At 40.5% G+C, this 27,711-nt stretch overlaps 1 protein-coding gene across 1 annotated transcript in view; it reads right to left on the reverse strand.

The window, feature by feature from the left end:
* Positions 1-27,711, reverse strand: part of LOC122057912 (serine protease SPPA, chloroplastic) — a 95,329-nt gene that overhangs the window by 41,141 nt on the left and 26,477 nt on the right. Inside the window, exon 2 of the mRNA XM_042620283.1 lies at positions 8,433-8,616. Within this exon, the coding sequence (XP_042476217.1) occupies positions 8,433-8,616 (184 nt within the window). The remainder of the gene's footprint in view (positions 1-8,432; positions 8,617-27,711) is intronic.

Genomic DNA, 27,711 nt, shown 5'->3' on the forward strand with positions numbered 1-27,711 from the left:
AAAAAAAAAAGAAGAAGAAGAAGAAGAAGAAGAAGAAGTAAACTTTACTGAAAAACAAGATTCGGAGATGATATGGAAAGAGAACCTAACTCAATGCACACCTTCACATAAGTGGTCAAAACTGGAGGATGCAATGCAAAATTGTCTCCTGATCTAACAACAGTTCTTTTGAGATTGTCTGCAACTTTCATTTCTCTGTTATTTTTTTTTCCTGAGGTGGGGCGGAGAACTATGTTCTATGGTTTCAACTAGAGATAACAAAATTATACAAACACCTACATACGAACACAATAATTTAAACAAAAAAAAAAAAAAAATGCAGGAAGGAACAAACGAGTGCATGGTTGCAAATACATCAAATCCACCAAGCAAGGATGCGAAATGTATAGTTTAGACCTATCTGCAGGATGACACAACCGCATGGCTATGAATTAATGCAAAACCACACCTTCCTCCTCCACAACACACACACACACATACATATGAACAGACCTGCCACATGCTATGAGTTCATGGTGCATCTGTGAAGTGCAGCTCTGGTTTAGCACATTTTAGTAACCAACATCAGGCCTGCCTCCTCTCAACTAATGATGAGAAATGTTACCACTTGAATCCTAAGCAACAGGGTCCCCCTCTAACCTGAATGCAATGACAACTCAACATTGGCAGAGGCATATGTTCCTGTTATACTTCTCCCTCTTTAAAATTGTTGAAACAACTACCTAGTCCTTTTTTTGATAAATTAAACTGATCCATGTTCATCAATATAGTACATTTATATGCCCAAAAGTAATGCAAACCCATGATAATGCAATCTATCTGACAATCATCATTAAACAGCACAGCCAGGTTGTTCAAATAAACAAGTTTCTGTCAATAAGTGGGTTAGCCATAAAGAATTGTTCTTCATTTAGTTATGAAAGGCAAAGGTACACATTTGTCATTTTCTGGCCATGGTCACAAGTGTTTAACACCACCAAAAACTAGTTGACACTTCTAGAAAGTTCATTTTATTGTTTTCCATTGAAAAAAAAAAAAAAAAAAAAAAAAAAAAAAAAAAAAAAAAGAGAGGGAGGGACTCCCTGAAAGTATTATCATCATCGTCATTATATGTAAATAAAAAATCGATCTCGAACTTAGAAGAGCCAGTGGGAGATCAATTGCAACAGGATCGATGCTCAAGGGATCGATCTTGATCTCAAACTGCAGCTCATTTTCTTGAGGTTTCCTGCTGAAACCTTCAGGGGTGTCGATCCCTTCAACCTGTGGGCTGTTGAGGTTGATCTTTGGATTCCACTCCCCATCCAAGGACCCTCACACGATGCCTCGATGGTGAATAGGCCCTGTTCTGAGTCCTGATGTGTAGGTTCTTTGAAATCTCCTATTCAGCCGTAAATCAGGAATCAACTGATCTCTAGATTGAGCCATCAATTTGATCTGGTATTTTGAGGGTAAGATCCATTCACCTATACCCCTATTCGATGGTAAACTCAACCCCTTTTACTCCCTGTTGATATGATTCTTGGATTCAGTTTAGTTTCAGGTTCTTGAACCCTATTGTCTGCCTGTGATTGGGATTTACAGCTGCTGTTGGTTGTTTCCTTTGGCTGGGGTAAATCAATATTTCTTCTAGTTTTTGTTAGAGATTATAAAAGTGTTTTTATCCTATTGTTGGTCACCGTTTATTACATATTCATAAACTGTTGTTACTGTTAGAGTTTATGTAATAAGGGTACTTTAGGGTCAAGTGTATTTACTTTTTGTCACTGATTGTACTTTCCTTTTTTCCCTTTTACCTCTCTAGGGAGCTGTATGTAATTCTTTATATCTTGTTAAATTAAGTAATATATATGTGGTAGAGAATCTTTTCTTTACACACAACATTCCACTATTCTCTGCTTCTTCCTCTTCTTCTTCTCCAACCCTCTATTCACTTGTTCTCTTGTTTCTTCTTCAATCTTTACATTCTAACTTGATATCAGAGCATCCGGTGTTGGTTTGAGAATCCCGCTACAAGTTTCTCACTTTCTTTTTTCTTTTTTTTCCCTTTGGAGCCCTAGGTTACAAAGGGGTTCCAAAAAAAGATCTACCATGTGAAAGGATTGAAGAAATCAAGAGACAAGCATGAAAGAAGACCATTGTGACATCAAGGGAAGTTTTTCTTTGAAGGAAGAGACACTTGGAGCTTGCATCAACTTCCAGCTATAGGAAGCATTACCGCCAGGCTAGGGAAGATTTTTCTCCCTCTCCTTCATCCAATCAACTTTGAAGCTGGAACCCACCTCTCTTGGATCACCCTCGGGGCCCCTACAAACCCCCCCATTGGTGTCGCATGGTGCTTCAAACAGGTCTCTCTCCAAAAAATAATTTTCTGCTGAAAATTAGCTACCACCAGCCCTTTTTTTTTTTTGGCCAAAATGTGTCTGAGAGCTTCTTATTGCTTTGGGATTGTAAGGAATGTTATTTGAGCATCATGTATTGCCTTGTGATGATGCTACACCTTGGAGAACGTGGTTTTGCAGAACACCTTTAAGTTATTTGCCTGCTTTTTTTTTTTTTTTTTTGTCTCTGAGTGCTGGGAAGGAACTTTTTGGGTAGAGTATATACTCCCCAGTTGTTTGTTGGGTGCCATCCCCACTTTGTGTTGATTTAGAAGTATTTTTAAATTATGTCTGATCTCACGGAACCTATGGAAGCTACATTAGGTGGGTCGAGTAGTACCAACCCAAGTTCAATTGTCTTTGATAATCCCAATACTCAGATTTCTCTTGTGAAGTTGGATAGTACCAACTATTTGGATTAGTCATAATCTATAAGGCTATCCCTGTGAAGTAGAGGGAAGTTATGGTACATTACTGGGGCTATCAAGGCTCCCTCTGTCGCTGATCCAGGTTACCAAAAATGGGAAACTATAAACTCTACTCTTATGACTTGGCTACTTTTCTCCATGAAACCTGAGATAGGAAGGAGGTTTATCCGGAAGGAAACTTCAAAGGATATTTGGGACATTGTTTCTAAGACCTATGACAGGGTAGGTGACTCTACTAAAGTTTATCAGCTTCTTCACTAGGCCCTCTGCATAAAGTAGGGGAACAAGACTATTTCTGACTACTATAATATTGTTATAGCACTCTGGGAGGAGTATGATCATTATCGAGACCTTTAGTTGTCCAATCCTGAAGATGAAGCCAAGGTCTATAGGTCTTTTGAAAAGGAACGTGTCCTGATTTTACTATGTGGGCTGAAGTCAGACTATGAGCCAATCTGGATACAGATTTTGGGCTGGTCACCCCTTCCATCCCTTAATGAGGTGTGTACCTACTGAGTGAGGAGACTAGGAGAGGTACTATGGAGTTTGCACCTCCACTTGAGCACTCTGCACTTTCTTCCACTACCCACAGAAAATGGCATGGAAGCAGCCAAGGCCAGCGGTCATCCAGTGGTGATGACAGAGATGGACCCCAGCATTGTGATCATTGTGGGAAACCTGGGCCTACCAAAGATAGGTGTTGGGTTCTTCATGGCCGTCCTCCTAGTACACGTGGTGGATCTACTGGCACATATGGTGGCCGCAAAGGAGAGGCTACAACCCATGCTACTATGATGAGACTGATCCTAAAGGACCCTCATAGGAAAATACCAGCTCATTCTCTAGGAACGATATTGCAGTGCTCCCCAGTTCATATCTTAACTTGATAGCCCATCCACCTCACAAGATACCTCAACTTCCGGCCTTTCGCTATGCATGTCACCACCTTTGCACCTTCCATAGCTCTGTCTTAGGTCATTGACTCTGGTGCCACTGATCACATGACTGATACATCCCATTATTATGATTCGTACTCCATTTGTTCTGGTAAGGATAAGATTCGGGTGGCTGATGGTACCCTCTTCTCTATTTCTGGTAAAGGCAATATTCCCATTACCTCTTCTATTTCACTTAATTCAGTTCTTCATGTTCCTAACCTTACCTTGAACTTTTTGTTTGGGAGCACTTTTACTAAATCCTTGAATTTTTGTATCACTTTTTTTCATTCTCACTGTCTTTTTCAAGATTTGGTGAGAAAAAGGACTATTGGCAGTGGACGTGAGGAAAGCGGACCATACTGCCTTGAGCCATAACTATCGGTTTTTACTACACCATATTCCTATGCATATGGCCGTAGTGGTAGTAGTTCCATGGACTATGTGATGCTTTGGCATCAATGTTTGGGACATCCCTCTTCTGTTGTTATAAGGAAACAGTTATATTATTTATTTACGCCTTTTCCTTCATCTCATGTATTTCATTGTGAACCATGTACTTTTGCTAAATATTGTTGTTCATCTTATCCTTCCTATGATAATAGATCTGTTGCTCCCTTTCACATTGTGCATACTGATGCTTGGGGACCTTGTCCTACTACTTCCTTATTTGGCTATTGGTACTTTGTTTCATTTGTTGATGATTTCTCTCATTGCACTTGGACTATTTTTATGAAACACAAGAGTGATGTTTATGATGCATATAAAAACTTTTATAAAATGGTTACCCAGTTTGACACTAGGATCAAAATTGTTTGGTCCGATAAAGGTGGGGAATACATATATGGTGGTCTACAAGACTTTTTTTTACTAACAATGGTATTATCTATCAGCTTGCTTGTGTTGATATACCCCAACAGAATGGGGTAGCTAAGAGGAAAAATATCATTTGTTAGAAGTCGGTAGAAGCCTTCTGTTTGGTATGCATGTTCAAAACCTTTTGGTCTGAAATTGTTCTTACTATTGTTTTCTCATCAATCGCATGCCTACCAAAATGCTTGGGTCTCAAAACCCTGTCGCACTCTTGTCTTCTTAGTCTTCTGCTTTTTCTCTTCCTCCCAGGGTGTTTGGTTGTGTTTGTTATGTGCATGTTAACAAATCCTCCCACACCAAACTCAATCCCAAGGCTCTCAAATGCCTCTTCTTTAGGTATTCTTCCACTACCAAGAGCTACAAGTGTTAGCACCCTTCATCTCGTACGCGATTTCTTTGCAAAGATGTCACCTTCCTTCCTTAGGTATGTGCCTTTCTTTGCTTCTTATCAGCATCCTCTTCAAGGGGAGAATGGAAGTGAAAGTGAAAAGCTGCTACTGTCATTTCGTTTCGTACTCTTTTGCCTTTTACTCATTTTTCTTTTGATATTGGGAAATATAAAGAGGTGGATGATGGTGACATTGGATATTGTTGATACTGGTGAACCTCAAGAGAAGGCACCTGATATTGAGTACACAAGAAGGATAAAGAAGTCCTTCCAAGAGTCCTCTTTAGATCCACATCCTGAGTTTCATCTCCCTCAGTCAGGTAACATTCCTTCTCCTTCTGAGTTAGACCTCCCTATTACTGTTCAAAAGGGTAAGAGAGCTTGTACTAATCCTATAGCTCAATTTGTTTCCTATGATGCTCTCTCTCCCACAAGTGTTGACTTTACAACTGCTCTTTTTTCTGCTTCCATCCCTAAAACTGTTACTAAGTCTATGACAGACAACAAGTGGAAGCAAGCCATGTCTGAGGAAATCATGGCACTTAAGAAGAACTACACTTCAAAACGGGTTGATCTTCCCAAGGGGAGAGTTCCAGTTGAATGTAGGTAGGTCTATACAATCATGTACTGATCAGATGGTGTTATTGAGAGGTACAAGGCAAGATTGATGGCCAAAGGGTACATTCAGGTGTATGGAATTCATTATCAGGAGACCTTTGCTCCTGTAGCCAAACATAACTCTATAAGAGTTCTTTTATCTGTGGCGGCAAATAGATATTGGCCCTTGTATCAGTTCGATGTGAAGACTGCCTTCATCTATGGTGACTTAGAGGAGGAAGTGTATAGACAGTCCCCTCCTGGCTTTATGTTTCTAGGAGCTAATGGTAAGAGTGTCTCCTAAAGAAGGCTCTATATGGTCTCAAGAAATCACCTGAGAGGTTCAGGCAAGCCATTCTGAAGAAAGGGTATTACCAGAGTCAAGCAGATCACACATTATTTACTCAGACAGGTGATGGTACCATCACAGCATTGATTGTTTATGTTGATGATATCCTGGTGACTGGAGATGACAATGATGAGATAGCTAGGATGAAAGCCTACTTGGCCAAACAATTTGAGATCAAAGACCTAAGACACTTGAAGTAATTCTTAGGAATTGAAGTATCAAGGTCTAAGAAGGGAATCAATATTTACCAAAGAAAATTTGTGTTAGACCTGTTGAAAGAAATAGGGATGTTGGGATGTAAACCAGCAAGTTTTCCTATTGAGCAAAATCAGAAGTTAAGAAAAGACTGTGGTTCCTCTGTTGTTGATGCAGGAAAATACTAGAGGGTAGTGGGGAAGTTGATCCATCTGTCTTTGACTTGCCCAGACATTACTTATGCAGTGGGAGTAGTGAGCCAGTTTATGGATGCTCCCAAGAATAGGCTCTCGGATGCTGTGTACAGTATCCTCAGATACTTGAAGTCCTCTCCTGGAAAAAGGACTTTTGTAGGCCCATAATAGCCACTTGAGGATAAAAGGTTATTCCGATGATGATTGGGCTAGATCCATCTCTAACAAACGATCTACTTCTAGCCATTGCACATTTGTGTATGGTAATTTGGTTACATAGAGGAGCAAGAAATAGCCTGTTGTAGCTAGATCTAGTGTAGAGGCAGAGTACAGGGATATGGCTCATGGAGTTTATGAACTAATTTGGTTGCGACGGCTGGTTCTTAAGTTGGAATATGGTACTGATAGACTTATGCGTTTCTATTGTGATAACAAAGCAGCCACAAGCATTGCCCATAATCCAGTGCAATATGATAGAACAAAGCACATTGAAGTTAACCGGCACTTCATCAGAGAGAAGATTGACTCCGACAACATTTGGACACCCTTTGTTGATGACAGGTGATCAATTGGCAGACATCACCAAAGGACTCCTTCCTAACCAGTTCAGTACCCTCTTATGCAAGCGGGGAATGTATGACATTTATTCTCCAGCTTGATGGCAAGTGTTAGAGTTAATGTAATAAGGGTACTTTAGGGTCAAGTGTATTTTACTCTTGTCACTTATTGTACTTTCCTTTTTTCCCCTTTTACCTCCCAAGGGAGGTTTATGTAATTCTTTATATCTTGTTAAGTGAAGTAATATATATGTGGTCAAGAATCTTTTCTCTACACACAACATTCCACTATTCTCTTCTTCTTCCTCCTCCTCTTCTTCCTTTTCTTTTTCTCCAACCCTCCATTCACTTGTTCTTTTGTTTCTCCTTCAATCTTTACATTCTACCTGTCACGTCTGAAATCAGTATCTACTTTGGTATATATCTGTGATCCTAACTGGGGTTTGGGTAGTTACCTAACCTTACATTACCTCATCAGAAATGCTTCTGAATTTCCGGGTGTTACGTCAACAGAGAGGAGTCGCTTCTACGTTTTCAAGCTTGGAGTCCTATAAGTCCTCTTCTGCCCCAGCTCCCCCGGTCTTGTCTTTACATATTCTTTTAAACAAAAAAATTCACACTTTGCTGTTGTCTGAAACTTGAATCCCAGCACTTCCACTTACACACACTAATAATTAACAAAAAAAGATTTTAAAAGAAAGAGAACAAAAAGTGGACTTCGGCTACTCCTGTTAATGTTAATAATAATAATCCGTAATGGATTCTCTTATTTTCGTTTCAATCTTTATAACTAAGTACTGAAAGGAGCAGCCATATGTCAGGATGCCATTGTGTTTTGCTGTCAAAGTCTCTGTAAAGGTGTCATGGTAGGACTCACGACTCAGGATGCCATCTAGTTGTCTTGAAGTAAAAGATGGGAAATTTTTTCAGTTCCCAAACTCTACTCCCCCAACCCTTCAACTTTGCAACACCCCCACCCTACACAACCCTCAACTCAGCAACTCTCTGGTTCCCAAGCCTACTCCCATGACTGGACTGAGTGCTAGCTCCCTCCAGCTCAGTATAAGACTCGCATTTGCAAGCAAACGAAAAACTGGGGCTAAATCGAGATGGAAGACGGAAGTATTTTCATGTTACCAAACATGTTTCTGTTTCTTTTCTGATTTAGATGTATTTTTGTTCTCAACATTACCAAACCGTTTCTTTCCTACAGAGGTAGTAAAAAATAACAGAAATAAAACTAGGGGAGCAAGTTTGGCCCATCAAACCTGAGCCCACCCTGAACCCGGCAGCGCCTGGGCTGGGCTTTCAGCCACCAGGTCAGCCCAACCTCAGCCCGGGCCAGGCCGAGCTAGGGCTGAGCCCTATGCACCCCAGCTGGCCTGGCTTTTCAAAAATCCAGACCAGACCAGCCCTGTTGCACCCCTGTCCACGCTCTTGCTACATAGGAACTACTGAAGATTGCAATTTGATTAAAAATAAAAAAAATCATCAAACAACCAGTAGCTCTTTAACATTGAAAAAAAAGAGTTTACCCGATTTCCTGAACTCCAGTATATGCCTCCTTATCTCTTCTATTTTTCCCCACCCACAGTTTAAGGCTTCAATATGAAGATAGATACCAGAGATACGAGGATCATATGCTGCTTTTATAAGATTTTCACAAATTTGTGGTAGAGACAGCCCTGAAGAGAAACGGCTCTTTAGCTGCTCAGATATCTGAAACAAAAAACAGGGAAAAGAAATATATAGTTCAAAATGTAGGCTTAAAGATCATTAAAGAACTCATATCTACCAGTAAGAATTTATAGAGAAAAAGTGATTGAAGGCTTGAGCTGACTAGCAGTTCACTAATGTCAAGAAAAAAAACTACAGTTTACAAGGGGAAAAGACTAAGAAACTTTAAGCATCAGAAAAATTAATTACAAGAAACATTAAAATTGAGCACCCATAGATGGGATGGAATCAATTATCATGAACAATAAGTACCATAACATTGTTGGGAATAATCCCATATCAGCCAACTCTGGGACCTTGGATGATTTCATATACCAGTTAGGCCTCTCTGATGATTCCATATACTAGTTGGGGCTCTCCAATGATTTCATATACCAATTGGGCCTCTCCACCAAATAGCTTAAGGTTTTGGGTTGGACATTCAATATGGTATTAAAGCACCAGACCCATTATGCTAATTAAACATGTATGGTCACCCAAAAGAGGGGCCACATATGTCACATGTATCCTAACCAAAAGCATAGCCCAAAATTTCACTGAAATCTAAGCAAAATTTGGCTAGTTTCAATATGCCCGAGACCACACAAGAGGCGAAACCCAGAAGCAGCATAATTGCGGTCAAAATTTTCACTAATTTCGGTCACAAAAATGCATCGTTTCGTCGAAATTTCGGCCATTAGCCCCCCAAAATGGCCAAGCGAAACTCAAGGCAAAAAATGAACTGTTTTCTTTATTTTGGTAATTTCGGTCTGCCCAAAATGTCCTAATAAAACAAGTTTTAGAACTTTTCCCAAAAGAGGGGAAACACGTGACGCGAGGAGGATTGTTGGGAATAACCCCATATTGGCTTACTCTGGGACCATGGATGATTTCATATACCAGTTGGGCCTCTCCTAATAGCTTAAGCTTTTGGGTTAGACAATTCAATAAACATTGCCATTTAATCACATGGATGGGGCAATGATGTGTAAGTAGACATCAAAAAACAAAGTAAAACGCATAACGTATGCACAGATTGTTTCAGTTCAAATAAAAAGAGATCATCAAGGTCGCATTAACAAATTTGACAATATCTTGGAGCACTCATTAGCATGTAATCATGTGCTCCAAAACAAGAATATGAGAGAGAAAAGAAATATGTACTCATACATATGGTTGTGTTGAAATATGCAATTAAGGGTGCCGTAGGGGCATTCCTGCCTTTTCCCCCTCCACCGACATTTATCAATGAGAGTCAGTTGGAGGTGGGGCATACTTTTAATTTTGCATCTCCTATACTTATTATAAATAAAGGCTTGTGTGGTCTCATTGATCATTCAAGCATTCTAACCTAGTTTTTGCTGTTAACATAGTATCAAAGCCGAAATTTCTGATCTAGGTTTTCAGCCTCCCTCCTCTTCCCTCCCCATAGCACAAGCCTTCATCAAACCCATCCTCCATCCTCTTCTCTTCCTTGTCTCCCTAAATCCCTCGCAGCGAAGCAAGTATTTTTACGAATCTAGTTGCAACCCTATACATCACCTCAATGATAAACCCTAAAACCCCTGCAAGAATCGATTAGGGTTTCTTCCTGCTGAGAATGACGCTAATCCCGATAAGGGATTAGCGCTAGTTCTACTAGGCCGATAGGGACAATTCTGTCCTATCGGCCCATGGTTCTGGTTTAGGGTTAATGAGGGTACTCTTGTCTTATTTTTTATTATGGTAAAATATTTAAAATAAGGGTAAACCTACAATCAAACTATTCTAGTCTGATCGCAAGTTACTCCTCTTTTTGAGAGTCTTTCGATCATATCTCTCTCTTTCTCTTTTTTCTTCTTCACTTCTTTTCTCCTTTCTCTAGTTTGATTACAGGCATCTGGGATTGTAACATGGTATCAGAGCTTCTGTAATCAAATTCAAGCTTTTCAAAATCCTCCCTTCTGATCTCGGTTTTGCGCTGAAATCTTCTGGTGTGCAACCACCTATTGCTGCATCTACTATGTATTAAATCACATGGAGTGATTTATTTGGTGTATGGATCACGCTCTATTGGTACTCTACTGAAGATTTAAAGGCCTTGAACTACACCCATCTTCTTCTTTTTTTATCGAACCCGAGTCTCTTGGGTGAAAACCAGATATCCAGTCGATGTGGTTTGCTGTTTTTCTTGGTATTTCTGCGGCTCTATTTGTCTACTTTATTTTTAGTTCTAATGGCTGAGATCAAGTCTACTACCTCTGTGACTACTGTATCTGCCTCGGAAAATGTCAATGTCCAAATTACCTACTTTGGGTTCAATTTATAAAGGTTTACCTTATGGCCAAGGATAAACTTAAGTATACTACTTCTGATTCTCCTTCATCATCTGACAAGGGTTATGATGAATGGATGAAGGAGAATGCTTTGATTTTAATCTGGTTGTGGAATAGTGCAGAACCAGATGTCGCTGCCAATGTCATGTTTCACTCTACTACAAAGGGAGTATGGGACGATTTGAAGGAAACTTACTCTCAAGAAAAGAACATGACCCGTATCTATGATATTTATGAGAAGTTGTTCTAGTTTCACCAGTTTGACAGATCTCTTTCAAAGTATTATAGTACTTTCAGGGGAATGGTTGAAGAACTTAATGTTTTCTAGCCCTTGACACGGACATTGAAAAATTGAAGGCTCAGCGGAATGAGTTTTTCGTTTCCAAATTTTTGGCTGGTTTGAATAATGATTTGAAGGCAGTGAAGGGCCATTTACTTGCAGGCGATACTATTCCTACTCTGACTGACACTTATTCGCAACTGCAGCGTATCACTTCATCAACTAAATCTGATCAGTCTTCCAAAGACAATGATAGAGAATGGACAGGCTGGTCGAGTTTCTAATGGACGGCCTTCTGATCGTGCAGCCCGCCAGTGCACTTATTGCGGGAAGCCCAACCATACTATAGAGACTTGTGCGGCAAAGCATGGTAAGCCAGAGTGGGCAACCCAGTTAGCTAATCATGCAGTGTCAAATGATGGTACTGACACAGTGTCTTCCATTGATGCTAAACCGAGGCCTTCTTCAGGAGATTCATCTACCAGTCTGCTCGATGACATCAATCAGTTGCTCTGACGCTTGCACACTCTCGAGGCATCCTCTAATACATCCAATGGTGGGTCTACATCTGCTGCCACCTTAGCTCATGCAGGTACCTCAACCTTTCTTACCATTACCTCTACCCCCTGGATCATTGATTTAGGTGCTACTGCTCATATGACAAATAAGTCATCGCTTTTTAAGACCTTTTCCTCCAGTACCAATTCTACATCTATTATTCTAACCAACAGTGCTTCCACATCGGTTCTAGGCCATGGTACTATCTCTCCTACCCCCTCTTTGAATTTATCTTCTGTGTTATATAATCCACAATTTTCATTAAGTCTTCTTTCTTTGAGTCAGCTAACTAGTTAATTAAATTGCTCAGTAACCTTTTTTCCCTCCTACTGTGTTTTTCAGGATCTTCACACGAGGAAGACAATTGGTCGAGGGTGTGAAAAGGATGGTTTATATTATCTCAATTGTGGCTCTCCTACTTCTGCTGCTGCTACTGCTGTTGGGGATGTGACTCCTTTCCAATGGCACTGTCGTTTAGGACATTTATCTTTGTCTAGGTTGAAACTTTTATATCCTACTTTTAAGTCTGTTCTTAGGTTAGAATGTGAGGCATGGGAGTTGGGCAAACATCATCGTGTGTCCTTCCCATCTCGCTCTGTGTCTCGTAGTCCGTCTTTATTTTCTTTAGTCCATTCTGATATATAAGGTTCTTGCAAAGTTAGTAATAGATTTGTTTTTCGCTATTTTGTGACTTTTATGGATGATCAATCTCGCCTTCCATGGCTTTACATGTCAATCAAGTGACATATCTGAATTTTTATCTGTGTTTAAACAATTCTATAATGAAATAAAAACTCAGTTTGGTATTTTAATTAAGATTTTTCGTTCTGATAATGCTCTAGAATATGCTCAAAATGATATTTCTGATTTTTGTGCCAACCGTGGGATGATACACTAAACTAGTTGCGCCTATACCCCGCAGCAAAATGGGGTAGCAGAGGGTAAGAACCGGCATCTACTCGAGGTAGCTCGAGTCATTATGATTCATATGCAAGTTCCTAAGCATTTTTGGTGTGATGGGGTTTTGACTGCATGTCACTTGATTAATCGCATGCCATCTTCAGTTCTCTCAGAAAGGTCTCCTTTTTCTATTATGTTCCCTACTTTGCCGAGTTTTCCTGTTCCTCCCTGAGTCTTTGGGTGTGTGTTTTATTCATAATTTGCATTTGCAAGTAGATAAACTATCTCCTACGTCTATTAAGTGCATTTTTTTGGGTTATTCATGTATTCAGAAAGGGTACAAGTGTTATGACCCTATTACTCACAGGAACTTTGTTAGTGCTAACGTGACTTTCTTTGAGGGCATATCATTTTTTTCTCCTCAGGTGTCCCAGTCTAGTTTGGAGTGGTCTTCTCCATCTCCTCCACCCATTCCCTCTCTCATACCCTTCCCTGATGTTCCTAGTGCCAGTGACTCACCTCTCCTACAGGTTTATCAACGCAAGAAGAATGTTGGACAACCAAGTGGAGAAACCAATACTCCAGCTGATTCACTTCCTCCCCTACCGCCTTCCTCTGATGAAGCTCCTCCTCCTCCGCCTGATGACTTACCAATTGCTCAAAGGAAAGGTACACGTTCTTGCACTCAAAAATCTTTGGTTGTGTATCCTATTGATGACTTTGTTTCCTTGTCTCATCTTCCTTCTCCCATCCATGGTCTTTCCCTGTTTCTTTGTACTAATCCTATTCCCCACACCATTACTGAGCCCTAAGTATTCCTGGATGGAAAGCTGCCATAGATGTCGAAATGGATGCTCTTTTAAGTCGTGGTACCTGAAGTCTGGTAGATTTACCTCCTGGCAAGGATTTGGTGAAGTGTCACTGGGTGTACACTGTTAAGTACCACTTTGATGGCTCTGTTGAGCGGTTGAAAGCCCATCTGGTTGCCAAGGGGTATACTCAGACATATGGAGTTGATTATTTTGAGACATTCTCCCCGGTTGTTAGACTGAACTCTGTTCATCTACTTATTTCTCTTGCTGTTAACTTTGATTGGCCCTTGTTTCAGTTGAACATCAAGAATTCCTTCTTGTATGGTGATCTATAGGAAGTGTTGTATATGGAGCAACCTCCTGGTTATGTTGCTTAGGGGGAGAATAAAGGTCATATGTGCCGCTCACACAAGACTATCTATAGACTTAAACAGTCCCCTCGGGCATGGTTTGACAAGTTCAATGCTACCATAGTTACTTGTGGATTTTCTCAGTAATATTTTGATCATTTTATCTTTGTTCGTTGCAGAGGTGATAAACTAGTTGTCTTGGTAGTTTATGTTGATGATATTATTCTTACTGGTAATAATGAGGCAGGAATTTCTGAAGTGAAAGCTTATCTATAGCAACACTATCAGATCAAGGACTTGGGCCAATTTCACTATTTTCTTAGGATTAAGGTGATCCAATGCAAGAAAGGGATCAGTCTATCTCAAAGGAAATATGTGTTGGATCTTTTATCTAATACTGGTATGCTTGCATCCAGACCTGCTGATATCCCTATGGATCCTCACCAAAAGTTTGGTGTTAATGATGGCAAACCTCTCCAGGATGTGCATCAGTACAGGAGTTTGATTGGCAAGTTAATTTATCTTACTGTGACTCGTCCTGACATCTCCTATGCTGTTGGAGTCCTCAGTCAATTCATGTAGTCTCCTCAGAAATCTCATAGGGATGTTGTTGTCCGTGTTCTTCACAACCTAAAAGGTGCTCCTGGAAAAGGGTTGGTCTATCGTCCTAATCGGCATATGGAACTAGTTGGCTATTCTGATGCTGATTAGGCCGGCTCTGCTAGTGATCAAAGATCTACTACGGGTTATTGTACATTTGTTGGAGGTAATCTGGTTACCTGGCATAGCAAGAAGCAAACCACCATTGCCCGATCTAGTGCCGAAGCAGAAAACAGAGCTATGGCTCATACCACTGCTGAGTTGATGTGGCTCTGGTCTTTACTCTTGGAGTTGAGATTTCTAGTGACCAAACCTATGAAGATGTATTGTGACAACCAAGTTGCGGTGTACATTGCTAGTAATCCGGTCTTTCACGACAGGACCAAGCACATAGAGGTGGACTGCCACTTTGTTCGTGATGCTATTCTAAAGAAGCTGATTGAGACCCCTTTTGTTCCTTCATCAGATCAGTTGGCTGACATGTTCACCAAGTCTCCTTTTGCTCCTAGTTTTCGTCATGGTTGTACCAAGCTGAGCATGGGTGATGTGTATGCTCCAGCTTAAGGGGGAGTGTTGATTAGCACTAGTTCTACTAGGCCGATAGGACAGAATTGTCCTATCGGCCCATGGTTCTGGTTTAGGGTTAATAAGGGTACTCTTGACTTATTTTTTATTATGGTAAAATATATAAAATAAGGGTAAACCTGCGATCAAACTATTCTGGTTTGATCACAGGTTACTCCTCTTTTTGGGAGTCATTCGATCGTATCTCTCTCTCTCTCTTTTCTTCTTCTCTTCTTTTCTCCTTTCTCTGGTTTGATTACAGGATTGTAATACTTCCCTTCTTTGCGATTTTTTATTCTTCCCTTATTGGAGTTTGATTCTTCCTACTGTTAAGATCAAATAATGTAAACCTAAATAGACAAGTCAATCAAGCCTTCAACTGCAGGATTTTTTTTAATTAAAGAACCACCATGAACATCCCAACAGCAACACAATAGATCAGAATAGAATAAGGACCAGATTGGACAATCCAACAAGCTATTGATCTCAATAAGTAGGGTTCTAGGTCAAGTCAGCAAGCAGGTCAAGGGAGCCTAACAGGGACTGTTACGGGCCTCACACAGTCTAACTAACATGATCATTATCATAGGAGAGCATAGGAATCAGATCAGATCAGAATACTCTGATCGATTTCAGTTTCAGCCTGAAGAATACACTACAGGACAAAATAAAAGAGATTTCTTAAATCTTAATGACCTCAAGCCAGAATGGCCTCTCCTTTGGATCGAGTTCCTCCCTAGGTGAAGGGCACCTTCGATCCAAATATCAGCCCAAACTGAAGGCTGGTTTGGTCTGGCCAGAATCTGAAAATTCTCACAAGACTTTTTAACTCTCTGGGCAGAACTGAGAGAGGGAATGATTCAAATACCTGTAGAATGTGGACAGATTCGTAACACCTTGGATGGTTGAAAGAGGAAGAAGAAGAAGATAGCTTGAAGAGGACCTCTTGGGCTTCACACCGCAAAGAGTCACCGGATCATACACCAGTCCACCCCTTTGATCAAATACAAAGTAACTCTCAGCAGATAAGGAGCAGCAGCAGCATCATAATTGTTCATAAAATCGTGGGAGGTTATGGAGCCCTCCTAAGCTGTGTTTATAATATGTGATGGGGGGAAAGAATTACAAAATAGAAGGTCCAACACTTACTAAAATCAGACCTAATACAATACTTACTAAAAACTGAAAATTAGTATCTACTGAAATTAGAAGCTAGCTGAAAAAGGAACCTAAACTACTTTAACAACTAACACAATTAAATTGGAAAGAAAACCCCATCAACTAAAATCGTGGGATACTTGGGCAGCCTCTTATTGCCCTAGCTGACACCCCTCTTCCTTCTCCATTCATGTGTCCTCATAGCTGCATTATCAAATCTCCCCCTGTTGAAGATCAAGTACTGCACTTGGAAGTACCCCTCATTGCTTGAAAGATTGAAGACCATATACATTTGCAATTTTTTCAAGAAATTAGGGTTTCTCCAAAACCCTGACTCCATCGATTTTTGGGTTTCCCCTTTCAAACCCAGCTGATATTTGGAGGAGCCTCTACTAAGCCCTAAAGAGTAGTTCAACCCTACTTGTCACCCTATCTGCCAAGGTTTTGAGGGTGGTCTCTCTTTTTCTCCACTTTTAGGGTTTTCTCCTGAAACCCTAACTGTCAATCTCACCAGTCCCTTGTTAGATGCAGCTAATTTTTGGAGTAATGATCCAATACCCAGGAGAGCAACTCGATCCAAGTTTGAGCACTTTCTGACGGCTGGTTTTGAAGATTTTGGATTTCTCCCTACCTGAGTTGAATTCTCCTTTGCCATCATGTCCGATATGACCACTGCAACTTCAGGACCTGGCGGGTAAGGTTACAATGAGTATATATCCTTTGGTGCTTGCTCTGTATAATTGGATGGTACCAATTACCTCATCTGGTCTAGATCTACCGACTTGACTATTGTTGGATGAGGGCTTATTGGACACATCACCACAGTTGTCATGGCATCGCCTAGGCATCGCTAAGGTGGCGATTTGGCGTCCTGGCGGAAAAAGAAGTTCATGGCAATGCTACGATTTACGTGACTCACAAATGACGGTTGCCATGGCACCGTCATTGGCTGATAGGCGTCGCCAGGTCACACCTGATTCACTACGTGGTCAATTTTTTGTAAAATGCAAAGTGATTTTGATAGTGCTATGTTGATTTTTGATGATTTGATGTTGCTTAATGTTGGTTTTATATGTTATAGGGTATATATTGTAGGCTTGTAGCATATTAAATAACTTTAGAGAATAGGGGAAATAAAAAAGTAGCATACTAAATAAATTTAGAAAATAGGGAAAATAAAAAATGACACATGGGTGATTTGATCGCCATGGCAACGCCATAATGGACGATTCATCGCCAAATCGATTAGCCACCCCTCCACCGCCTTGGATCGATTTGACGCCATGACAACTATGCACATCACTAGCACTTCTGTAAAGCCATCTAAAGAGGGTTCCCCTCAAGATCGATGGATCACCAATGGCTCTCGAGTAATATCTTTTTCGCTCAACTCTATGCACCAGACTATTACTAGAGGTCTTTTTTGTTGGATATTGATGCCTAGATCTGGACCTCTACCAAGGAAACCTATGGACAAGTAGAGAATGATGTTGACTCCGGTGTATGACCTTCGTAAGAGAGTTCATACCACTACTCAGAAAGAAAACTTTGTGTCTATATACTATGCCGAACTTCAAAGTCCATGGAATGAGCTTGATCAGTATGCTAACTATCAACCTACTAGTTCATCAAACATTGCTGCCTATCGCAAGCATATAGGCAAAATCAGGGTGTATAATTTCTTGGCTGATTTGCATGTTGACAATTATCAGATCTGTGTCAAGTTCCTTAGTAGATCTTGTCACACCCCACCTTTTCTAAGGTGCCGGAATGTGACTAGGACGCATAACGCCATTCTAACTGATTTTTAAGGATCTCAATACTTTGGACCCTTGGCATTACAATCACAGATAAGGATTTCTAAATAAAATGCAGCGAAAGGAAATATATAAATATACAAGTAATTCTTAAATCGGTGATTCTAAGTGTAACTTGATATAGACGCACACCCATGGACCAATCCATACCCATCTGGGTTTCTGGACAGAGATGAACCAGATCCATATTGGTTTTTGGTCTAGTGGGATTTTAGGAATTTACCTTATTTAGGAAGATTGTCTTTTATTAGATTTTATTCACCTTATTTTAGCAAGTTGGTTCATGTAAAATTTAGAAAGTCTTAGTAAAGTCAGTTTGCTTAGTTATGGTAGTTTCTTATTTCAGTTGGGCTTCTATTTTCATGTTTTTATTTTTCCTATAAATTTTGGCTGTAACTAATAGACAACATCAGATTGAGAAGATGAATTGAGTTTGGTTTGGGTGAAGGGCCTGCGGGCATTGTGTGTGACCCTCTTCCCCCTCCCCCCTTCTTTCTGCGATTCCTCCCTCTTCCCTGTGACTTTGAGCATCTCAGGGATTTCTTCCCTTCCCCTACCGGTCCTCCATCAAGTTGTCTCAGAATCGAAAGATCCCCACTGAACACCTCAATGTCGTGCTTAATACTTGAGCCCTGTCCTACAATAGTGATAGCAAACCACAAAGAACGAAATACCAGGAAGCTCTGATACCAATTTGTAGAAAACGAATAGCTAAAACAATGCAGAAAATAATGGAAATTGCAAACAAACAATCATGCAGTGCAAGGATTTACATGGTTTGAAAGATTGCCTACAACCACGGTCAAATGAGATCTAGTTCACTATTAATGGAAAATAGGGTTACAGTCGCTCATCCTCATGTCTCTCAGATTATAAAAAATACCATCTCATTACAAATATATAGTGAAACCCTATATAGGCACATATTACCATAATACCGATATAGCCTTAAGAATTTCCTCAAGGTTGCCAACCCTTGACCCCCATCATGGACCTAGGGATGTAAATGGATAGTCAAAAATCCGAGTTTGATTCGCATTCGTATTTTAGAGGTATCTGTATTCACAAAATCACTATCCGAAAATTATCCGTATCTGCCCAAAAACTAAACAAACACGAATATGGAAATCCCAATATCCGATTCGTTTAACTCTCTCTCTCTATATATATATATATTAATTGTGAATTGAGTATATTATATAATATATTACATCGTGATTACCAATGTGAGACCTTTTTCCTTACCTTAATTCATTTTTTTTTTTTTTTAATTTCCTTCCAAGTTTTAAATTCCCCCATCACTTCATTGGAATTACAGTCTATATATTCTGACAAGGATTTAAATTGCTCCATTACCTCTCTTTTTTTCTGTTTCTTTGCTCTTTCTCCTTCCTTTCTTTAATAATGACCGCAGCATATGGTGAGTTCCAAAACTTCCGATGCTTTGTCGGTGGCCTAGCATGGGTGATTGAAGACCAAACCCTTCAGTGGGCTTTTAGACGATTCTTTTTTTTTTTTCTTCTGATATTGGATAAGCTCTTTCGCTTGTTTTTTATGCTACCTGAGTACTTGTCTCTCACCGGAGACCAGGATGATGTTGAACCCATGCAAAACCTTACCACTTCACTACTCACGTTCCTACGTCTTTCTCCAGGGGTTAATTTTGTGAGAGGAACTTCGCCAACACCGACATAGAAGCAACTAGAGATGGCCAGTGGCTACGTTCCTGATGGGGACATCAGTCCAGGTTATCAAGTCTATTAGAGAAGGCATCGCAGAAGACTTCCCAGCTTGGACTCTATTTGGCTGGATGGTTGAGGATCAGCATGGCGCCCACCTTGGAGAATCACGCAAGGACTCCTCAATTATGATTTCTTTGGACAGCTTCATATGGGCCCCACTTGAGCACTCAACGCAAGAGAAAACTACTAGTTTTATTGTTTCCTTTTTTTTAGGAAAGTAAATTTGCTTTTTTTTCTTTTTTTTACTTATTTAGAGTAGGACTTTTGATTTCATAAAACATTGGATTAGATTAGGACTCTTTATTTACTTTCCTAAGCTATTAGATTTTGATTAGGCTTTCTTTGGCTTTTATTATTTATTGAATTGTAAGGCCTAAGACCAAATTTAGTTAATGGAAAAAAAATAAAGACAACAACGTTGCGAAAGAAGTTCTCTCCCCCGCCATTGTGAAACTTATTCTCCCCCACCCCCATCGTGAGTGGTAAGTTCCTCCCTCCTTTTCTCTCGGCAATAAGGTAACTCTTCTCTTCCCTTCTTCTTCCCTCATTCTCGATATTCTTCTCCCTCCCTTCATCTTTATTTTTCGTTGTTGCTATTACAACAGCAAGAGCCCTATCCCCCACCCACAGTTTCAGTTGCATGCTTCATAATCCCTGTTTTGGGAGTCTCTTTTTTGCTGCTACTTTATTTCTTGTTGAACCTTTGCATTAAGGATATTTCTGGTTTTGATTATTAGCAATGAATTTAAGGACTTGGTTAGTAATTGCTGTTATCAGAATGTTGAAGTACATGCACCCAGTTGATATATCGCTACCTCATGTTCTCATCCCTATGTTCCCCAATTGCAATTTGTTGAGTTGGTGTAATTGCTTAGGATTATATTGCTTATTCCTGCAGTAATTTTCTGGTAAATCTACATATAATTCATGTATGGTACTGTCAACTCATTACTTTCAGCCCCTGCCTGAGTTTAACACGATAATAGAACCAACCTAGTCAGCCTATATAGGGACACTAGTTTCTAGGTCCCCCCCCCCATCAATTCTCGTATTAAAGCATGATTGTGATGCTTAGGTTGTTGCTGGTTGTGTCCCTATGTCTTGTTTACTGAGATCCAATCTCTGTCATAACCTTTCCATAGTTGAATCTGAGTTAAGGGAGTGCAACCACAGGTTAGAGGACACCAACTTCCTCCTTAGTTTGGCTAGGCCAAATAACATAGGACACTACTCCCACCAAAAGCACATCTTTGAGAGGGACATCTCTAGTCTCTAGGTTGAAAGAACCAACTACCTTTCTCAATTGGAGTTTTTTAGTAGAACTTGAAGCATAGCGTGGCCAAGGATTAAAGTATCGGTATCGGTCACCGTATCGGTCGGCCAAAATTAAGATACGTATCGGAGGGTATTGTATCGTATAGGAGATACGCTAAGATACGCACATAAATGGATAGGAAACACTTTTTTATACACTTTTGCATGAAAATTTTGTTAAAAAAAACTATTGATAATATGTATTATGCATAAACACTAAATTGAGGGTATCACACTAAGAATTCAAGATTTGTAGTTATCCCATAAGTGTAAAATCCTTGTTCCCAACCTTGATTTCCACTTTAGTTATACAGAAATATGGCTAACAGCAACTTTGGAACAAAAACCCCTCAAAAAATCGTGTTTTTCTGAAAAATGACCCAACTTGGCCATTATATGACTGTAGCGCACCGTATCGGTACGTATCCTACTGTATCGGTATGTATCGACTGATACATACCGATACACACCGATACGTACCAATACATATCGAAACATACATTTCACTTGATTTTATTTTTTCCATAGAGTATCGGTACGTATCGATGCGTATCGGATAGTATCGGTGAGTATCGGTGGTGTATCGGTGCGTATCGTAAGATACGTATCGATACGAAAGGGTTTTAAAAATTCCATGTATCGTATCGGTGTGTATCGTATCGGTAACAGCAAATACGGTACGATACGCACCGATACTTAAAACCCTGAGCATGGTAGTAACACCTTGGCTGCCCCACCACCCACTGTATGTCCACTAGTAGTGGTAGAGCATACCAAGAGATGTCTAACTGATGTAGGGAGAATCCTAGGAACTAGAGTCCCTATACAGGCTGATTAGGTTGGCAATGCTAATGAGGGTTAAAATCAGGTATAGGCTAAAAGTAAAGGGTGACAACAACATGTAAGAACTATATGCAGATTTAAAACCAGAAAACTACTGCAGCAATGAGCAAATATAATCCTAAGCAATTACACCAACTGAACATATTTCAATTAGGTAATATGGGGATAGGAACATGAGGCAGTAAGATGTCAAATGGGCTGCATGCACATCAATATTCCAGCAGTAGCAGTTACTAACCTAGTCCTTAAATTTGCAATCAAATATCAAAACCAAAGTACCCTTAATGCAGAGGTTGGGATGCATGCATTTGAAACCGTGGGTGAAAAAAAAGGGTTTACGTTGTTGTAATAACAATAGGGAAAATAAGAGATTGGGGGGGGGGGAGAACAAGAAATATCAAGAAGCCGAGGAAGAGAGGAGAAGTTACCTTACTACTGAGAGAGAAGGAGAAGAGAAGATGCCATCCACAAAGAGGGGTAGAAAGAGATTCACGATAGGGGGGAGAATTTCATTTGCACAATGTTATCGTCTACTTTCATTAATTAAAAGTAGCTATAGGCCTTAAATTCAATAAATAATTAAATCCAAAGAAATAATAATCAGAATCTAATAGTTTAGGAAAGTAAATAAAGAGTCCTAATCTAATCCAATGTTCAAGGAAATAAAGAGTCCTATTTTAAGTAATTAAAAAGAAAAGCAAATTTACTTTCCTAAAAAAAAAAAAAATACCAATTCTCTCTTGCATTGAGTGCTCTAGTGGGGCCCATACGAAGCTGTCCAAAGAAATCAGAATTGAGGAGTCCTTGCATGAATCTCCAAGGTGGGCCCCATGCTGATCCTCAACCACCCAGCCAAATAGAGTCCAAGCCGGGAAGTCTTCTACGATGTCTTCTTTGATAGGCTTGATAACCTAGACTGATGTCCCCATCAACTCTCCCCGGCTTGGAAGAATTCACCACCTGTGAATTAAGACTCATGTAATACTCAAGCATGTCCGGGTTGAACTTCTGAAGCTCCTCAATAGTGATCCACGTACTGTCAATCTGGGCGTCCTCTCCATTTGTCCAAGAAATCTCGTGAACCTCCTTCTCTTCTAGACAATTTTTTCGTCAAGGATGTTCTCAACTTCTTCATCTTAGCAATTTTAGGTATAGATGATAAAGAAGTAGGAGAAAGGGAAGGGGTGTGGTCAACAGTGTCATCAAGTACAAAAGGAAAGTCTTCGAGGTCATTTAGGTAAAAGGAAACAACAATAGGCGTACCATGGAAGGGAACAAGATCCTCTACATAAAAAACATTGCCAATTTCCATGTTGGATGGAAAATCAAGGACATAAGCATTGGCACCCGCTCATTTAAGAACCTTGAAAGGACCAACACTACAAGCATGGAGTTTGCTCGCTTTCCCTTTGACAAATCGCTACGGTTTGATTTTGACCATCACCATATCGCCCTCTTGAAATTATTGTAGTTGCCGATGCACCTCTGCCTTGGACTTATACTAATCATTGCTAAGTGTTATCCATCGTCTTATATCTACATGTAAATCATGCATGTGTTGTGCAAAGAATTCGACTGACAGGGAAGTTCTAGAACTGGATACAACAAGGATAAAGTCTATGAGTGTTCGGGGTTGGTACACTAAATAGATCTCAAAGGGTGACAAAACAATGATTCGGTTCTTAGAACTATTATATGCGAACTCGGATTAGGTAAGGACTTGATCCCAACTGGTAAGGTACTCTTCTATAAGGAAACGTAACAAGTTCCCTAGACTCCTATTGATAACCTCAGTTTGACCATCAGTTTGAGGATGGAAGGCAAAGGAGAAATGAAGTTCAATACCCATCATCTGCTATAGGGTCCTCCAAAAGTGACTGGTGAACTTAAAATCTCTATCGGACACTATGGTTAGGGGCAATCCATGGTACTTGACAACTTCATTAAAAAAAAAGTTTGGCCACTATTGATGCATCAGAGGTTTAGGAACATAGAATGAAGTGCGCCATCTTCGACAAGTGGTCTACAACCACATAGATAGAATCATAGCCTCTCGAGGTTTTTGGTAGACCAAGCACAAAATCCATGCTAAGGTCTTGCCATGGGGCATGGGGCATGGGGCATGGGGCATGGGGCATGGGAAGGAGTATACAAGCCTGTGTTCTGTTTGTGTTGTTTGGTAGTTTGGCATGTCCTACACTGACTCACAACTCTAGCAACATCCCTCTTTAGACCTGGCCAAAAGAATCGGTCCTCAACGAGGGTGATGGCCTTGTCTTGACTGGAGTGGCCGGCAACTCCCTCAACATGCAATTCCCAAATCAAGAAATATCGGAGTGAGGTCCTAAGAATGCATAACTTGCTTCTTTTTTAAAGGAAGCCATCTCTCAGCAGATAATCCGAGCGACTGACAGGAATATCTCCACTCAAGGAAGTGAATAACTCACTAAAATCAGGGTAAGTGGTATACTGATCCTTGACTCGCTCGAATCCTACAACCTCTACGCTTATGGTCCAGAGTAGTACATTGACCCGATTTTTAGCGTTCGTGCGACTGAGGAACATGTTCACCCAGCTTAATGCATCTGTTGTGGTATTCTCAACACCAGGTCGATGTTTGAGTAGAAAAATGTACTCTTGGAGGAATTCAACCCACTAAGCATGTCTCTGATTTAACTTCTTTTGGGCACTCAGGCTCAAAGCTTGGTGATCAGAGAATAACACGAATTCTTGCGGCAGAAGGTAATGTCGTCAATGGCGTAGGGATTGGACAACTACATAGAATTCCTTGTTGTATGGGGAGTATTGATGCCTAGCATCATTAAGCTTCTCACTAAAGTAAGCAACAGGATGCCCTTATTGTCCTAGGACACCACCTATTCCAATACCAGATGCATCACAGTTTATTTCAAAGACCTTAGAAAAGTCTGGGAGACGTAAGATGGGGGCCTCCGTCATTAACTTTTTAATTTCAGTGAAGGCCTTTGTAACACTTTTAGTCCATTGAAACTCTTTTTCCATGCAATCCATGATAGGAGACATAATAGAACTGAACTAGTAAATGAACCTCCTATAGAAAATAGCTAAGCCATGAAAACTTCGCACTTCATGGACATTAGTTGGTTCTGGTCACTCCACAATTGCTTTTACTTTCTCAGGATCAGCAAATACTCCTTGTGCTGACACGACAAATCATAAGAAGATGACTTGCTCACTCATAGAGGTGCATTTCTTGAGGTTGGCATAAAGTTTTTCTTACAGAAGCACCTGAAAAACCTACTGCAAATGATCCAAGTGGGAAGATGGAGTCTTACTACAAATAAGGATGTCATCAAAGTACTAAAAATTTGCCAATAAATGGTTGTAACACCTGATTCATTATCCTCATGAAAGTGCTAAGTGCATTAGACAAGCCAAAAGGCATGACAAACCATTCAAAAAGACCATCCTTTGTTTTGAAAGTTGTCTTCCACTCATCTCCGAGCCTAACCTGAATCTGGTGATACCCGCTCTTAAAATCAATCTTTGAAAAGATCGATGAGTTGACCATCATATCCAACACGTCATCAAGCCTAGGGATAGGAAACCTATATTTGATAGTGATCTTATTGATGGCTCTACTATCAACACACATCCGCCAAGTGCCATCATTTTTTGACGTGAGCAAGGCAGGTACCACATATGGGCTAAGGCTCTCCCTAATGAATCCCTTCTGAAGCAATTCATCCACTTTCCGCTTAAGGTCAGCATGTTCTTTGGGATTCATATGGTAATGGGGGTAGGTTTGGCAAAGAGGATCCTAGAACTAAGTTAATGCCATGCTAGATGTTACGCATAAGTGGTAGTTCGTCAGGTAGTTTCTTAAGGAACAACCTCTCAAACTTCCTTAACATTCTCTAGGAGCCTCAATAAATTTTCTTGACAAAATGGTATTACTCTGTATGGTAACTAGAGCATAAATAACCCCTGACTCTCTACACTCTCCTTCAAACTGTTATTGACTTAAGATGTTCGAGTGTTTTGGTAGGGGTCTGTTTAAAGGTACTTCCCTTGCGCTCTAGGACCTTTGACTCTTTAGGGGCACTAGGGGTCAGTCTAATCTTTTTTCCTATAGATTCAAAGACACAAGTGTTGGACATCTCATAATTGGTGACATCCTGGTCATATAACCATACCCTACCTAGGATGATGTGAGCAACATCCATCTTTAAAACATCACACCACACTCGGTCCTCATATCCTGCAAAGTGCAAAGGGACTAGACACCTCAAGTTAACGGGAATAGTAGACTAATCTACCTAGGCAACCTTGTAAGGTTTCAAGTGGGGTTCTGGTTTGAGGCCCATTTAAGCAACAACGCTTTTTGCGAGCACATTCATGCAACTTCCACTGTCAATGGCGACGCGGCATTTTTTTCCCCAATGACGTGTAAGTGATAAAGATATTGGTCCGTCACCAATCGTCGTTGTTTTAGGTTGTGAGACCAAACATCGCATAATGCCAAGTCTGGGGTTACTAACCTCCTCAAACTTCTAATCAGATATGATCTCATCTCGCCTATGGTCCTCATACTCATTGTCCTGAAAGACTTTTTTATCAACATCTTCAGGGTTTTACTCTCCTACATAAAGATTTCTATTAGGCCATTCCCTAGAGAAATGACCAAACCCCTAACACTTGAAGCACTGTTGTTGACCACTCCTCTTGGGTGCTTCACCCAATATTCATTTTCCCTTGTTGTCAAATTGACGTTGGGGTACAGCAGGTGGTTTTGGGAATCCTGACGAACCTTGGAGGGGTTTCTGAAAATGAGAGTCCCCAGCCTAGAAGCTCTTCTTCTGAGGAAAAGTCCTCACGGAGGATTATACTTCAAGAGCTATCCGGAAGACTAGTGGAACATCTTGCACCAGGTGGGGTGCCATATGTGACTGGATTTCGAAGTTGAGCCCAATAAGGAACCTGAAAAGTGTCGGCTCAACATCCTCACGAGTACGGCTTCTAATTTTCAGTTCATTGAACTTGCTCATGTACTCGATCACGGTCAATTTCCCTTGCCTTTAGGGTGTTCATGTCATTCAACACTTGTAGCCTATAGGTAATAGGCAAGAATTCCCCTTTGAGTCTCTTCTGCATCTCTACCCACGCTGTCACTGGCTCAAGTCCTAGACTGATCTCTTGGTACTCTAGGTTTGTCCAGAAGTCCTGGGCAACTCTGATAAGCATGAATTTAGTGAATCTGAAGTGGACTTCCTCTGGCATATCATAGAAATCGAAGTACCACATCTACCTTGGCCATTCACCCAACATTATAACCCCTGTCATACTGCTCAAAACCCTCTTCATCTCCATATAGGGTGTAGTACCTTGGACCAAGTTGCCCACAACCTCTACCTTGTCCTCTACCACGTCCTGTGCCTAGGAAGTTATCCCCTATCTTGTCAGAACCATCAGTGTGGTCGTCATGGTTTTCCACCTCGGGGTTGGGAACTCCTATCCTAGGTCCAGTGCCTAGAGCATTGTGGCCTTGTTGTCCGTTTGAGTTTAAGACAGATGTCTCGATGGCAGTACGTCTAGTGGTAATGGTCTAGAGATTAGCAACATGTGCTTCCCGATCAGCTCTACTAGCAGCCAACTCAATCTGGTTAACTTCATTCTTAAGGTTTCTTCGTTCTAACCTCGCCCACTACTCAAGCGGAATGGGGGCGTTAGGAGTGTTAGACATCTCTTGGTATGCTCTGCCACTACAGGTGGACATAAAAGGGGAGCAGCTAAGGTGTTGTTGTCACACTATACTTCAAGGCCTACTCAGAATCTCCAATTGAGAAAGGTAGTTGCTCTTTTAACT

Source organism: Macadamia integrifolia, chromosome 12 (genome assembly GCF_013358625.1).
Source record: "Macadamia integrifolia cultivar HAES 741 chromosome 12, SCU_Mint_v3, whole genome shotgun sequence".
NCBI classification, from domain to species: Eukaryota; Viridiplantae; Streptophyta; class Magnoliopsida; order Proteales; family Proteaceae; genus Macadamia; species Macadamia integrifolia.